The sequence below is a fragment of the Salvelinus fontinalis genome, chromosome 19 (assembly GCF_029448725.1).
Source record: "Salvelinus fontinalis isolate EN_2023a chromosome 19, ASM2944872v1, whole genome shotgun sequence".
Classification (NCBI taxonomy): domain Eukaryota; kingdom Metazoa; phylum Chordata; class Actinopteri; order Salmoniformes; family Salmonidae; genus Salvelinus; species Salvelinus fontinalis.
This window is the reverse complement of record NC_074683.1, coordinates 50,788,201-50,804,089: the sequence shown is the minus strand read 5'-3', so window position 1 is coordinate 50,804,089 and position 15,889 is coordinate 50,788,201. Positions and strand designations below refer to the sequence as shown.

The 15,889-nt window shown below is 49.7% G+C and overlaps 1 protein-coding gene across 6 annotated transcripts in view; it reads left to right on the top strand.

The window, feature by feature from the left end:
- The window catches only part of raph1a (Ras association (RalGDS/AF-6) and pleckstrin homology domains 1a), a 251,460-nt gene that overhangs the window by 150,757 nt on the left and 84,814 nt on the right, over positions 1-15,889 (top strand). For 5 of the 6 annotated variants that reach the window (XR_008753629.1, XR_008753627.1, XR_008753628.1 and 2 more), the window contains one exon: positions 12,051-12,125. The exons of the other annotated variant lie outside the window; for it this stretch is intronic. Coding sequence is in view for 2 of the 5 variants with exons in the window: in XM_055871902.1 (XP_055727877.1) it covers positions 12,051-12,125 (75 nt within the window). In the remaining 3 variants the exon portion in view is untranslated. The remainder of the gene's footprint in view (positions 1-12,050; positions 12,126-15,889) is intronic. 6 annotated transcript variants of the gene reach the window in all.

Below are 15,889 nucleotides of genomic sequence, written 5' to 3'. Positions count from 1 at the left end.
CCTCTGCAGCAGAGGTAACTCTGGGTCTTCCTTTCCTGTGGCGGTCCTCATGAGAGACAGTTTCATCTTATCCTCTGCAGCAGAGGTAACTCTGGGTCTTCCTTTCCTGTGGCGGTCCTCATGAGAGACAGTTTCATCATCGATCTTGATGATTTTTGCGACTTGATGGACTGTCGTTTCTTTTTGCTTGTTTGAACTGTTCTTGCCATAATATGGACTTGGTCTTTTACCAAATAGGGCTATCTTCTGTATACCAACAACCTACCTTGTCACAACACAACTGATTGGCTCAAATGCATTAAGGAGGAAAGAAATTCCACAAATTGACTTTTAAGAAGGCACACCTGTTAATTGAAATGCATTCCAGATGACTAACTCATGAAGCTGGTTGAGAGAAAGCCAAGAGTCTGCAAAGCTGTCATCAAGGCAAAGGGTGGCTACTTTGAAGAATCTCAAATATAAAACACTTTTGTTGGTTACTACATGATTCCATATCTGTTATTTCATAGTTTTGATGTCTTCACTATTATTCTACAATGTAGAAAATAGTCCAAAATAAAGAAAAACCCTTCAATGAGTAGATGTGTCCAAACTTTTGACTGGCTTTTGTTTCCATTGCATTTTTAACGCCCAATCAGGTTTCAGGTTTTCTCGCATGCTCTCTAGACAAAATTCGCTGATAAAGTTATATGATTCTAGGTTTATATGATGAGATGGATGAGAGCAAGATTATTTGTAAATTGGCAGCTAAGCACCGATCTCAATGTCACTAGCGAACAAATTTAAGACCCTCAATATTTATTGTTAAGGAGCATCAAGCTCATCACCGTGCACTTCCACCACCCTGTGAAGTTCATCAAGCTCATCAATGAGCACTATCACCACCCTGTGAAGTTCATCAAGCCCATCACTGAGCACTATCACCACCCTGTGAAGTTCATCAAGCCCATCAATGAGCACTTCACCTCCCTGTGAAGTTCATCAAGCTCATCAATGAGCACTTCCACCACCCTGTGAAGTTCATCAAGCTCATCAATGAGCACTTCCACCACCCTGTGAAGTTCATCATCATTTATTTCATCTGTAGCCTAATAAACTACATGCTTTCCTGAGTCGTAGTGGGAGGACCACACAACATGTCGTCGCAAATTTACCTCGACGTGTTGCGCAAGAAATGATTTCCACCACAATTTGTCGAAACATTTACTTTAAAGACATAAAAATCCTGAGACCTCTCTTTCTCGCAATTTAATTTCAATTCAAGGGGCTTTATTGACATGGGAAACATGTTTACATTGCCAAAGGAAGAGAAATGGATAATAAACAATAGTGAAATAAACAATAAATATGAACAGTAAACATTACACTCACAGAAGTTCCAAAAGAATTAAGACATTTCAAATGTCATATTATGTCTATATACAGTGTTGTAACAATGTGCAAATAGTTAAAGTACAAAAGGGAAAATAAATATTTACAATATATTTACATATTTACTGTGTTTCTGCACAGTAAGGGATTTCTTTTTCTCCATCCATTCCTCCATCCATCAGGGAGGGATGGAGAGGGCTCCAAATGTGCAGATTAAACTGGGTTCACTGATTTGAAGCTGCCAGACTGACTGCCAGACTGACTGCCAGACTGACTGCCAGACTGACTGCCAGACTGACTGCCAGACTGACTGCCAGACTGACTGCCAGACTGACTGATGGAGAGAGAATGCTTACAAAATGGCACCCCATTCCCTATATAGCTCTCTATTGTCGACCAGAGCTCCATGTAGGGAATGTTGTGCCATACAGTGCACTATATAGGGAATAGGGGGCCATGTAGTGCATTATATAGGGAATAGGGGGCCATGTAGTGCACTATATAGGGAATAAGGGGCCATGTAGTGCACTATATAGGGAATAGGGGGCCATGTAGTGCACTATATAAGGAAAAGGGACCCATTTAAGACACAGAGAGAGAGCTGTAAAGCTGCTGAGAGGGAATTGATTGTTTAATTTTTCCAAAGTTTAGGGATCAGCGGTTCGTTTAGCTCCTCCTGCTTTAGTGACTGGGTCGTTTATAAAGGGCTGTCTGTCTAATCTTTAGTAATCTCACCCACATGTAATATTTAATCTACGACAGAAAAATATTTAGAATAAATATGGTCTAGTCTATGTAGAGAGTGTGATTCTCTGAACAGAGATGGTCTAGTCTATGTAGAGAGTGTGATTCTCTGAACAGAGATGGTCTAGTCTATGTAGAGAGTGTGATTCTCTGAACAGAGATGGTCTAGTCTATGTAGAGAGTGTGATTCTCTGAACAGAGATGGTCTAGTCTATGTAGAGAGTGTGATTCTCTGAACAGAGATGGTCTAGTCTATGTAGAGAGTGTGATTCTCTGAACAGAGAAGGTGTTCTAAAGGAGAAGTCTGCAGGAAGTTCTCCCGCTTCACCAACTCTCACATTTAACTTCACTGCGCTACGGATCCCTTTTACGGGATCACTTTCCTAAACAACCGCTAGAATTGCAGGGCGCCAAATGCATAAATATTATTAAAAATATTTAGAATCATGCAATCACAAGTGAAATATACCAAAACACAGCTTAGCTTGTTGTTAATCCACCTATCGTGTCAGATTTTGAAAATATACTTTACAGCGAAAGAAATCCAAGCATTTGTGAGTGTAGCTTTCAATGCTATAACAGCTTAGCCTTATATTAGCTTGGTTAGCTTGGTCACGAAAGTAAGAAAAGCAATCAAATGAATCGTTTACCTTTGATAATCTTCAGTGGCCATGTACTGAATGCAGGGACAGTGGAGTGGCCATGTACTGAATACAGAGACAGTGGAGTGGTCATGTACTGAATACAGGGACAGTGGAGTGGCCATGTGGACAGTGGAGTGGCCATGTGCTGAATACAGGGACAGTGGAGTGGCCATGTGGACAGTGGAGTGGCCATGTGCTGAATACAGGGACAGTGGAGTGGCCATGTGCTGAATACAGGGACAGTGGAGTGGCCATGTGGACAGTGGAGTGGCCATGTGCTGAATACAGGGACAGTGGAGTGGCCATGTGCTGAATACAGGGACAGTGGAGTGGCCATGTGGACAGTGGAGTGGCCATGTGGACAGTGGAGTGGCCATGTGCTGAATGCAGGGACAGTGGAGTGGCCATGTACTGAATGCAGGGACAGTGGAGTGGTCATGTGGACAGTGGAGTGGCCATGTGGACAGTGGAGTGGCCATGTGCTGAATACAGGGACAGTGGAGTGGCCATGTGCTGAATACAGGGACAGTGGAGTGGCCATGTACTGAATACAGGGACAGTGGAGTGGCCATGTGGACAGTGGAGTGGCCATGTGGACAGTGGAGTGGCCATGTGCTGAATGCAGGGACAGTGGAGTGGCCATGTACTGAATGCAGGGACAGTGGAGTGGCCATGTGGACAGTGGAGTGGCCATGTGCTGAATACAGGGACAGTGGAGTGGTCATGTGGACAATGGAGTGGTCATGTGGACAGTGGAGTGGTCATGTACTGAATACAGGGACAGTGGAGTGGCCATGTGGACAGTGGAGTGGTCATGTGGACAGTGGAGTGGTCATGTACTGAATACAGGGACAGTGGAGTGGCCATGTGGACAGTGGAGTGGTCATGTGGACAGTGGAGTGGTCATGTGGACAGTGGAGTGGTCATGTGGACAGTGGAGTGGCCATGTGCTGAATACAGGGACAGTGGAGTGGCCATGTGCTGAATACAGGGACAGTGGAGTGGCCATGTGCTGAATGCAGGGACAGTGGAGTGGCCATGTGGACAGTGGAGTGGCCATGTGCTGAATACAGGGACAGTGGAGTGGTCATGTGCTGAATACAGGGACAGTGGAGTGGTCATGTGCTGAATACAGGGACAGTGGAGTGGCCATGTGCTGAATACAGGGACAGTGGAGTGGTCATGTGCTGAATACAGGGACAGTGGAGTGGCCATGTGCTGAATACAGGGACAGTGGAGTGGCCATGTGCTGAATACAGGGACAGTGGAGTGGCCATGTACTGAATACAGGGACAGTGGAGTGGCCATGTACTGAATACAGGGACAGTGGAGTGGCCATGTACTGAATACAGAGACAGTGGAGTGACCATGTGCTGAATACAGGGACAGTGGAGTGGCCATGTACTGAATACAGAGACAGTGGAGTGGCCATGTGCTGAATACAGGGACAGTGGAGTGGCCATATACTGAATACAGGGACAGTGGAGTGGCCATGTACTGAATACAGGGACAGTGGAGTGGCCATGTGCTGAATACAGGGACAGTGGAGTGGCCATGTGGACAGTGGAGTGGCCATGTGCTGAATACAGGGACAGTGGAGTGGCCATGTGCTGAATACAGGGACAGTGGAGTGGCCATGTGCTGAATACAGGGACAGTGGAGTGGTCATGTGCTGAATACAGGGACAGTGGAGTGGCCATGTGCTGAATACAGGGACAGTGGAGTGGCCATGTGCTGAATACAGGGACAGTGGAGTGGCCATGTGCTGAATACAGGGACAGTGGAGTGGTCATGTGCTGAATACAGGGACAGTGGAGTGGCCATGTGGACAGTGGAGTGGCCATGTACTGAATACAGGGACAGTGGAGTGGCCATGTGCTGAATACAGGGACAGTGGAGTGGCCATGTGCTGAATACAGGGACAGTGGAGTGGCCATGTGCTGAATACAGGGACAGTGGAGTGGCCATGTGCTGAATACAGGGACAGTGGAGTGGCCATGTGCTGAATACAGGGACAGTGGAGTGGCCATGTGGACAGTGGAGTGGCCATGTGGACAGTGGAGTGGCCATGTGCTGAATACAGGGACAGTGGAGTGGTCATGTGGACAGTGGAGTGGCCATGTGCTGAATACAGGGACAGTGGAGTGGCCATGTGGACAGTGGAGTGGTCATGTGGACAGTGGAGTGGCCATGTGCTGAATACAGGGACAGTGGAGTGGCCATGTGCTGAATACAGGGACAGTGGAGTGGCCATGTACTGAATACAGGGACAGTGGAGTGGCCATGTGGACAGTGGAGTGGCCATGTACTGAATACAGGGACAGTGGAGTGGCCATGTGGACAGTGGAGTGGCCATGTGCTGAATACAGGGACAGTGGAGTGACCATGTGGACAGTAGAGTGGCCATGTGGACAGTGGAGTGGCCATGTGGACAGTGGAGTGGCCATGTACTGAATACAGGGACAGTGGAGTGGCCATGTACTGAATACAGGGACAGTGGAGTGGCCATGTACTGAATACAGGGACAGTGGAGTGGCCATGTACTGAATACAGGGACAGTGGAGTGGCCATGTGCTGAATACAGGGACAGTGGAGTGGCCATGTGCTGAATACAGGGACAGTGGAGTGGCCATGTGCTGAATACAGGGACAGTGGAGTGACCATGTGGACAGTAGAGTGGCCATGTGGACAGTGGAGTGGCCATGTGGACAGTGGAGTGGCCATGTGCTGAATACAGGGACAGTGGAGTGGTCATGTGGACAGTGGAGTGGTCATGTGCTGAATACAGGGACAGTGGAGTGGCCATGTGCTGAATACAGGGACAGTGGAGTGGCCATGTGCTGAATACAGGGACAGTAGAGTGGCCATGTGCTGAATACAGGGACAGTGGAGTGGCCATGTACTGAATACAGGGACAGTGGAGTGGCCATGTGGACAGTGGAGTGGCCATGTGCTGAATACAGGGACAGTGGAGTGGCCATGTGGACAGTGGAGTGGCCATGTACTGAATACAGGGACAGTAGAGTGGCCATGTGGACAGTGGAGTGGCCATGTACTGAATACAGGGACAGTGGAGTGGCCATGTGGACAGTGGAGTGGCCATGTGCTGAATACAGGGACAGTGGAGTGGCCATGTGGACAGTGGAGTGGCCATGTACTGAATACAGGGACAGTAGAGTGGCCATGTGGACAGTGGAGTGGCCATGTACTGAATACAGGGACAGTGGAGTGGCCATGTGGACAGTGGAGTGGCCATGTACTGAATACAGGGACAGTAGAGTGGCCATGTGGACAGTGGAGTGGCCATGTACTGAATACAGGGACAGTGGAGTGGCCATGTGCTGAATACAGGGACAGTGGAGTGGCCATGTGGACAGTGGAGTGGCCATGTACTGAATACAGGGACAGTGGAGTGGCCATGTGGACAGTGGAGTGGCCATGTACTGAATACAGGGACAGTAGAGTGGCCATGTGGACAGTGGAGTGGCCATGTACTGAATACAGGGACAGTGGAGTGGTCATGTGGACAGTGGAGTGGCCATGTGGACAGTGGAGTGGCCATGTACTGAATGCAGGGACAGTGGAGTGGCCATGTGGACAGTGGAGTGGCCATGTGCTGAATACAGGGACAGTGGAGTGGCCATGTGCTGAATACAGGGACAGTGGAGTGGCCATGTACTGAATACAGGGACAGTGGAGTGGCCATGTACTGAATACAGGGACAGTGGAGTGGCCATGTGCTGAATACAGGGACAGTGGAGTGGCCATGTGCTGAATACAGGGACAGTGGAGTGGCCATGTGCTGAATACAGGGACAGTGGAGTGGCCATGTGCTGAATACAGGGACAGTGGAGTGGTCATGTGGACAGTGGAGTGGCCATGTGGACAGTGGAGTGGCCATGTGCTGAATACAGGGACAGTGGAGTGGCCATGTGGACAGTGGAGTGGCCATGTGGACAGTGGAGTGGCCATGTACTGAATACAGGGACAGTGGAGTGGCCATGTGCTGAATACAGGGACAGTGGAGTGGCCATGTGCTGAATACAGGGACAGTGGAGTGGCCATGTGGACAGTGGAGTGGCCATGTGCTGAATACAGGGACAGTGGAGTGGCCATGTGCTGAATACAGGGACAGTACAGTGGTCATGTGCTGAATACAGGGACAGTGGAGTGGCCATGTACTGAATGCAGGGACAGTGGAGTGGCCATGTGGACAGTGGAGTGGTCATGTGCTGAATACAGGGACAGTGGAGTGGCCATGTGCTGAATACAGGGACAGTGGAGTGGCCATGTGCTGAATACAGGGACAGTGGAGTGGCCATGTGGACAGTGGAGTGGCCATGTGCTGAATACAGGGACAGTGGAGTGGCCATGTGGACAGTGGAGTGGCCATGTGCTGAATACAGGGACAGTGGAGTGGCCATGTGGACAGTGGAGTGGCCATGTGCTGAATACAGGGACAGTGGAGTGGCCATGTGCTGAATACAGGGACAGTGGAGTGGCCATGTGCTGAATACAGGGACAGTGGAGTGGCCATGTGGACAGTGGAGTGGCCATGTGCTGAATACAGGGACAGTGGAGTGGCCATGTGGACAGTGGAGTGGCCATGTGCTGAATACAGGGACAGTGGAGTGGCCATGTGGACAGTGGAGTGGCCATGTGCTGAATACAGGGACAGTGGAGTGGCCATGTGGACAGTGGAGTGGCCATGTGCTGAATACAGGGACAGTGGAGTGGCCATGTGGACAGTGGAGTGGCCATGTGCTGAATACAGGGACAGTGGAGTGGCCATGTGGACAGTGGAGTGGCCATGTGCTGAATACAGGGACAGTGGAGTGGCCATGTGGACAGTGGAGTGGCCATGTGCTGAATACAGGGACAGTGGAGTGGCCATGTGGACAGTGGAGTGGCCATGTGCTGAATACAGGGACAGGGGAGTGGCCATGTGCTGAATACAGGGACAGTGGAGTGGCCATGTACTGAATACAGGGACAGTGGAGTGGCCATGTACTGAATACAGGGACAGTGGAGTGGCCATGTGGACAGTGGAGTGGCCATGTGCTGAATACAGGGACAGTGGAGTGGCCATGTGGACAGTGGAGTGGCCATGTGCTGAATACAGGGACAGTGGAGTGGCCATGTGGACAGTGGAGTGGCCATGTGCTGAATACAGGGACAGTGGAGTGGCCATGTGGACAGTGGAGTGGCCATGTGCTGAATACAGGGACAGTGGAGTGGCCATGTGGACAGTGGAGTGGCCATGTGCTGAATACAGGGACAGTGGAGTGGCCATGTACTGAATACAGGGACAGTGGAGTGGCCATGTGCTGAATACAGGGCCAGTGGAGTGGCCATGTGGACAGTGGAGTGGCCATGTGGACAGTGGAGTGGCCATGTGGACAGTGGAGTGGCCATGTGCTGAATACAGGGACAGTGGAGTGGCCATGTACTGAATACAGGGACAGTGGAGTGGCCATGTGGACAGTGGAGTGGCCATGTGCTGAATACAGGGACAGTGGAGTGGCCATGTACTGAATACAGGGACAGTGGAGTGGCCATGTGGACAGTGGAGTGGCCATGTACTGAATACAGGGACAGTGGAGTGGCCATGTGGACAGTGGAGTGGCCATGTACTGAATACAGGGACAGTGGAGTGGCCATGTGGACAGTGGAGTGGCCATGTACTGAATACAGGGACAGTGGAGTGGCCATGTACTGAATACAGGGACAGTGGAGTGGCCATGTACTGAATACAGGGACAGTGGAGTGGCCATGTACTGAATACAGGGACAGTGGAGTGGCCATGTGCTGAATGCAGGGACAGTGGAGTGGCCATGTGCTGAATGCAGGGACAGTGGAGTGGCCATGTGCTGAATGCAGGGACAGTGGAGTGGCCATGTACTGAATACAGGGACAGTGGAGTGGCCATGTGCTGAATGCAGGGACAGTGGAGTGGCCATGTACTGAATGCAGGGACAGTGGAGTGGCCATGTACTGAATACAGGGACAGTGGAGTGGTCATGTGGACAGTGGAGTGGCCATGTGCTGAATGCAGGGACAGTGGAGTGGCCATGTACTGAATGCAGGGACAGTGGAGTGGCCATGTGCTGAATGCAGGGACAGTGGAGTGGCCATGTACTGAATACAGGGCCAGTGGAGTGGCCATGCGGACAGTGGGGTGGCCATGTGCTGAATACAGGGACAGTGGAGTGGCCATGTGCTGAATACAGGGACAGTAGAGTGGTCATGTGGACAGTGGAGTGGCCATGTGGACAGTGGAGTGGCCATGTGCTGAATACAGGGACAGTGGAGTGGCCATGTACTGAATAAAGGGACAGTGGAGTGGCCATGTGCTGAATACAGGGACAGTGGAGTGGCCATGTACTGAATACAGGGACAGTGGAGTGGCCATGTGCTGAATACAGGGACAGTGGAGTGGCCATGTGGACAGTGGAGTGGCCATGTACTGAATACAGGGACAGTGGAGTGGTCATGTGCTGAATACAGGGACAGTGGAGTGGCCATGTGCTGAATACAGGGACAGTGGAGTGGCCATGTACTGAATACAGGGACAGTGGAGTGGCCATGTGGACAGTGGAGTGGCCATGTGGACAGTGGAGTGGCCATGTGCTGAATACAGGGACAGTGGAGTGGCCATGTGCTGAATACAGGGACAGTGGAGTGGCCATGTACTGAATACAGGGACAGTGGAGTGGCCATGTGGACAGTGGAGTGGCCATGTGCTGAATACAGGGACAGTGGAGTGGCCATGTACTGAATACAGGGACAGTGGAGTGGCCATGTACTGAATACAGGGACAGTGGAGTGGTCATGTGGACAGTGGAGTGGCCATGTGGACAGTGGAGTGGTCATGTGCTGAATACAGGGACAGTGGAGTGGCCATGTGGACAGTGGAGTGGCCATGTACTGAATACAGGGACAGTGGAGTGGCCATGTGCTGAATGCAGGGACAGTGGAGTGGCCATGTGCTGAATACAGGGACAGTGGAGTGGCCATGTGCTGAATACAGGGACAGTGGAGTGGCCATGTGCTGAATACAGGGACAGTGGAGTGGCCATGTACTGAATACAGGGACAGTGGAGTGGCCATGTGGACAGTGGAGTGGCCATGTGCTGAATACAGGGACAGTGGAGTGGTCATGTGGACAGTGGAGTGGCCATGTGCTGAATACAGGGACAGTGGAGTGGCCATGTGCTGAATACAGGGACAGTGGAGTGGCCATGTGCTGAATACAGGGACAGTGGAGTGGCCATGTGCTGAATACAGGGACAGTGGAGTGGCCATGTACTGAATACAGGGACAGTGGAGTGGCCATGTGCTGAATACAGGGACAGTGGAGTGGCCATGTACTGAATACAGGGACAGTGGAGTGGCCATGTGCTGAATACAGGGACAGTGGAGTGGCCATGTACTGAATACAGGGACAGTGGAGTGGCCATGTGCTGAATACAGGGACAGTGGAGTGGCCATGTACTGAATGCAGGGACAGTGGAGTGGCCATGTGCTGAATACAGGGACAGTGGAGTGGCCATGTACTGAATACAGGGACAGTGGAGTGGCCATGTGCTGAATACAGAGACAGTGGAGATATTCCTGTATAATGTTGAAATAAAGCTGCACCTCTTGAATGTTGAGTTGTTTGCCAAAGGTATCTTGATCTTTCCGATACGATATAGAAATCACGATGTTTTACCTGGCATGTGACTCTGAAGGAGGATTTGATACAGTGACGCATCTGTCAATGTCCATGAAGAGATGTGGAGCATCTTGTAAATCTGACCGCTGATGATGTCATCAGACTGTCGTCAAGTTAATCTTGTCTTTAGGCTGTCTTTTATTTTGTGTGAAATTAGTTTAGTTTCCCCCTCTCGCTCATCAACTTGGATCGAGTCAAGGATATTTTTTGCCGTGATTCTAAAGGCCTACTGCGACACGTTTTTAGTTTCTCTTACAATACATGTCATTAGTAATAGAGACGTATATGTTAAATAAAACAGTCACGTAACAGATTCATTTTTACAAATTAAAACGTGAAAAAGAACGGTATCAAACCCACAAGGCGCACGGTCAAATGATTCACACCAACGCTGCCATGACTCATCATTACACTATTGGTGTTCTGACTTCAGATCATCCTCTTCCTCGTCGTGTTGTTGCCAGAGAATTTCTATACCATAAACCGATCTCAAATGTTCCTTTTAGAGAATTTTGGCAGTACTCACAACCGTAGATGACGTGTAACCGTGCCAACCCAGGGCATCTGGCTTCTACCCCCCTGCGTGGATCGTCTGAGACCAGCCATCCGGGACACCTGATGAAACTGGCTTTGCACAACCGAATCTCAGGGAAGCTCATATGCCACCTCATCGTCCAGGATCTAGATAATACTCAGCCTAGTATTATTATTTATTTCAGGAGAAGTGTGATGCGTAAAGGTCTATAGTTGTTGAAGCCAATTACAACAATGTTGGTCAAACATACTGAGCAAACCGTCTTTTTGTTCTCCGCCGTTGCCATCACTCGTTACATTTTACATTTACATTTAAGTCATTTAGCAGACGCTCTTATCCAGAGCGACTTACAAATTGGTTACTGTAGCCTATGCTATTTAACAAACTATCACAAACCACAACGGACTAGAAAGAGAATATTCCGTGCCACTCAGCCAAATTGGAGTTGATTACAACGCAAAGACCTGTCAAATAACAGAACTGGGAGAAGATGGCATGCAGTATCAAGCCATGGAATGCGTTGATTGGCCAAGCCATCGTCACACTTACAATGCATTTATTCATCACAACTCCGCCCCTTTCGTACCACCAGTTGTTGCACTCACAAAGTGGTTGACACGTCTCCGGATCGCTAATACCGGATAGCTAATAGCATGCTAATAGCGGATAGCTAATAGCATGCTAATAGCGGATAGCTAATAGCATGCTAATAGCGGGTAGCGCAAAGATTACAATTTTTGAGTTTGATTTATTAATATAGAGCTCTGGGTCTCTTGCTGATTGAGATAAATAAAATAAAAAAATAACAAATGGCACACTGGTATTTTATTCCACTGGTATTTTATTCCACTACAATGATTCTGATCTACTTCTTTCTGATTCTGATCCTTCTGCTTCTTTATCTTAGATCACATTTTTCTATGCTTTCACAACTGATATCAAATGCACAATTTGTTCATTGCCAATCACTGATTTCACTAATGTTTCTTGTCTCTTCTTCTTCTGTCTCTCTCTCTCTCTCTCTCCGTTCTGCTCCAAGCACTCCTATCTGGACAGGGAAACCTCCCTGATTCTGAAAAATATAGCTGGAAAACCCTCTCACTTGCTGACCAAGGTGACTCTCTTTCTCCTTCGCTTGTCTCTTCGTCCTTCGCTTGTCTCTTCGTCCTGCATGCAATCAAGCTATTCTCTCATTGGTGGCTTTTTAACCACACCCTTCATGCAACAATGAACCCCTCTCCCTCTCGTGATGTCATATCCTCTGGTTGTTATAATTAAACGGTGTTTATTTTCTATAGGTTAAGATAGTTCTATACACTAGTATTTCCTAGAAGTTCCAAAACTTTTTTCTCTTGGGGTCCCCCTTCCAGCATTGGTGAACATCCCGCCTGACCCCCGATCCCTGACCCCCAGACCCCTGACCCCCGCACCACATCTTTTTCTATGGGCACAAGCACCGTTCGTGACACGAACTGTTCACGTTCATCGTGTTGGTGGAGGTTTAAAGCTTATTTCCTGCAATTCTACACAATTTTGTCATGGGGCGCAAAGAACATTTGGCAGATTTAAAGCTAATTTTCTTGCGATTTTTTTTTTTATACATTTTGCCATGTCTAATGTTTATTCATGTATTCAACTATCTATGGGCTAAACTTCTAACAAGTTATAAATCTCTCTCTCCGTGCTTTTACACCTGCATTGTTTGGGGTTTTAGGCTGGGTCTCTGTACAGCACTTTGAGATATTAGCTGATGTACGAAGGGCTATATAAAATAAACTTGATTTTAAGGTCTGTGATGACTGACATGACAAGAGGAACTGATGTCATACCTCATTTAGAAATGTGCACCTTCTGCATTCTATTACTATTATACCTTTCAGGAAGTAGGTTTTTAAAGCCGGATTGAGTTCCTTTAAAACCCCTTTGGGAGGAGGACCCCCTGCTATAGAGCAGGATTATAATAGTGTATCTAGAATAGTCATCATGTGAAGGTGTAATGATGACTTCTACAGACCATGAGCTGTACTAGTTCCTCCATGCGGTACTAGTTCCTCCAGTACAGTACGGCCAAATGTTTTTAACCCAGATCTGAGATCGACTTCAGTTTTCATTCATGGTATACGTTTGTTTTCTTTAACCCCTGAGGGTTAACCGTATGCCATGTGGCCGTCTGTCACCAGATCTCAACCCAGCTGAACACTTACGGGAGATTCTGGAGCGGCGCCTGAGAAATCGTTTTACACCCACCGTTAACAAAACGATGGAATTTCTAATGGAATAATGGTGTCTCTCCAATAGAGGTCCAGACACTTGTATAATCTATGTCAAGGAGCGTTGAAGCCGTTCTGTCTCGTGGTGCCCCCAGCGTCCTGTTAAGACACTGTTTGTTGGTGTTTCCTTTACTTTGGGAGCTACCTGCAGGTGGCACTTGGAATATACTATTGTTTGATATGACAACAAATTTGATTTATTCTCCTGAAAAAAGTAGTTTTTTGATTTAATACAGTATTACACATCCATCAGAGCCATTCTAATGCATAAACAGTGGGATTGTTTAGTTTACTCCTGAATTAATTATTAACGATTTAAATGGCTAGTTTCTCTATACTGTAATGAAGCACCTGAGAATACAGAGTATTTTGGAGCTTTTCCATTAATCACCATCTTTTTCTCTCGCTCGCTTTCTCTCCCTCGCTCCCTCTTTCGCTCCCTCTTTCGCTTCCTCTCTCGCTCCCTCTCTCCCTCCCTCCCTCCCTCTCTCGCCCCCTCGCTCGCCCCCTCGCTCGCCCCCTCTCTCGTTTCCTCCCTCGTTTCCTCCCTCGTTCCCTCTCTCGTTCCCTCGCCCTGCCCCTTCCTCGTTTCCTCCCTCGTCCCCCCCCCGTTTCCTCCCTCGCCCTCTCCCTCGTTTCCTCCCTCTCTCGCTCCCTCCCTCGTTTCCTCCCTCTCTCGCTCCCTCCCTCGTTTCCTCCCTCTCTCGCCCCCTCCCTCGTTTCCTCCCTCTCTCCCTCTCTCGCTCCCTCCCTCGTTTCCTCCCTCTCTCCCTCTCTCGCTCCCTCCCTCTCTCCCTCCCTCGTTTTCTCCCTCTCTTCGAACCTCCCTCGTTTCCTCCCTCTCTCCCTCTCTCGCTCCCTCCCTCGTTTCCTCCCTCTCTCGCTCCCTCCCTCTCTCGCTCCCTCCCTCTCTCCCTCTCTCGCTCCCTCCCTCTCTCTCTCCCTCCCTCGTTTTCTCCCTTCCTCTCTCCCTCCCTCGTTTTCTCCCTTGTTTTCTCACTCGTTTCCTCCCTCCCCCTCCCTCGTTTCCTCCCTCCCTCGTTCCCTTCCTCTCTCCACCTCAGTCATCTCTGAAAAGCTGTGGTGATTTTTTTGTAATCGCTCCAAACAACAGGTCAGCATGGCTCTGACATTTATTTCCCTAAATACCACAGGACTAGCACCTGCTGCCCCCCCCCCCTCTTCTGCCTACAGAACCGTCTCGCTCGCTCTCTCGTTCCCTCTCTCGCTCCCTCCCTCCCTCCCTCCCTCTCTCGTTCCCTCGCTCTCTCTCTCGCTCCCTCCCTCCCTCCCTCCCTCTCTCGCTCCAAGGTCGTTGTTATGTTCTATTTATTTTTATATGAACAATTCACGTCTCTGAGAAGCTCAGTAGCTCAGCGTTTTATGAGCGGCAGTTCATGGATCCAGAGAAGGGTACCGTACGTGACCAGACCTGTGATGCTGTGTATGTATCCTGCCTCAGAGCTCCACCGTGTCAGTGATAACCTCACTGAGCAACAGCAGCCGACAGACTCCATTCAGCCATATATATATATTTAAATATGTCCCTCTCTGCGTCGTGAGGCAGTACAACACGTTACACGCTACAGCAACCCAGATAGTAACGGGAAAAGGAAATGAGATTTTTATTCAGCCAGAATAGCAAAAAAAAAAAAAGGTTTTGGTCTCTGTGGAATCAACACAACGTAGGGGAGATAGGATTACAGTAAATAGGTTGGAGAACTGTCTACGGTATCATGAGGCGTAGTCGTCTGACAGACTGACACCATTTAATGTTGTGACGGTCCCTCGTCACGTTCAGTGTGTCTGATGTGATAAATCACATGGAATCTCCTCTCACAGAAAGCTCTTCCTGTCACCCCTCCTATTTATATTTCTGTTAATGCCGCAGTTGCTAGGGCAGCCATGCATAATGAGGGTGTGTGTGGGGGGGGGGAGGGGTGCTGCTGGTAAGAGGCACTCCACCCATCCTCCCCGCACTCCACCCATCCTCTCCTACCTTCCACCCATCCTCCCTGACACCCCACCCATCCTCCCTGACACCCCACCCATCCTCCCTGGCCTTCCACCCATCCTCCCCTGCCTTCCACCCATCCTCCCCCCTTCCACCCATCCTCCCTGGCCTTCCACCCATCCTCCCCTACCTTCCACCCATCCTCCCCTACCTTCCACCCATCCTCCCCTACCTTCCACCCATCCTCCCCTGCCTTCCACCCATCCTCCCCTGCCTTCCACCCATCCTCCCCTACCTTCCACCCATCCTCCCCTACCTTCCACCCATCCTCCCCTACTCTCCACCCATCCTCCCCTACTCTCCATCCATCCTCTCCCCCCTTCCACCCATACTCCCCTACCTTCCACCCATCCTCCCCTACTCTCCATCCATCCTCTCCCCCCTTCCACCCATAATCCCCTGCCTTCCACCCATCCTCCCCTACCTTCCACCCATCCTCCCCTACCTTCCACCCATCCTCCCCTACTCTCCACCCATCCTCCCCTACTCTCCATCCATCCTCTCCCCCCTTCCACCCATCCTCCCCTACTCTCCACCCATCCTCCCCTACTCTCCACCCATCCTCCCCTACTCTCCACCCATCCTCCCCTGCCT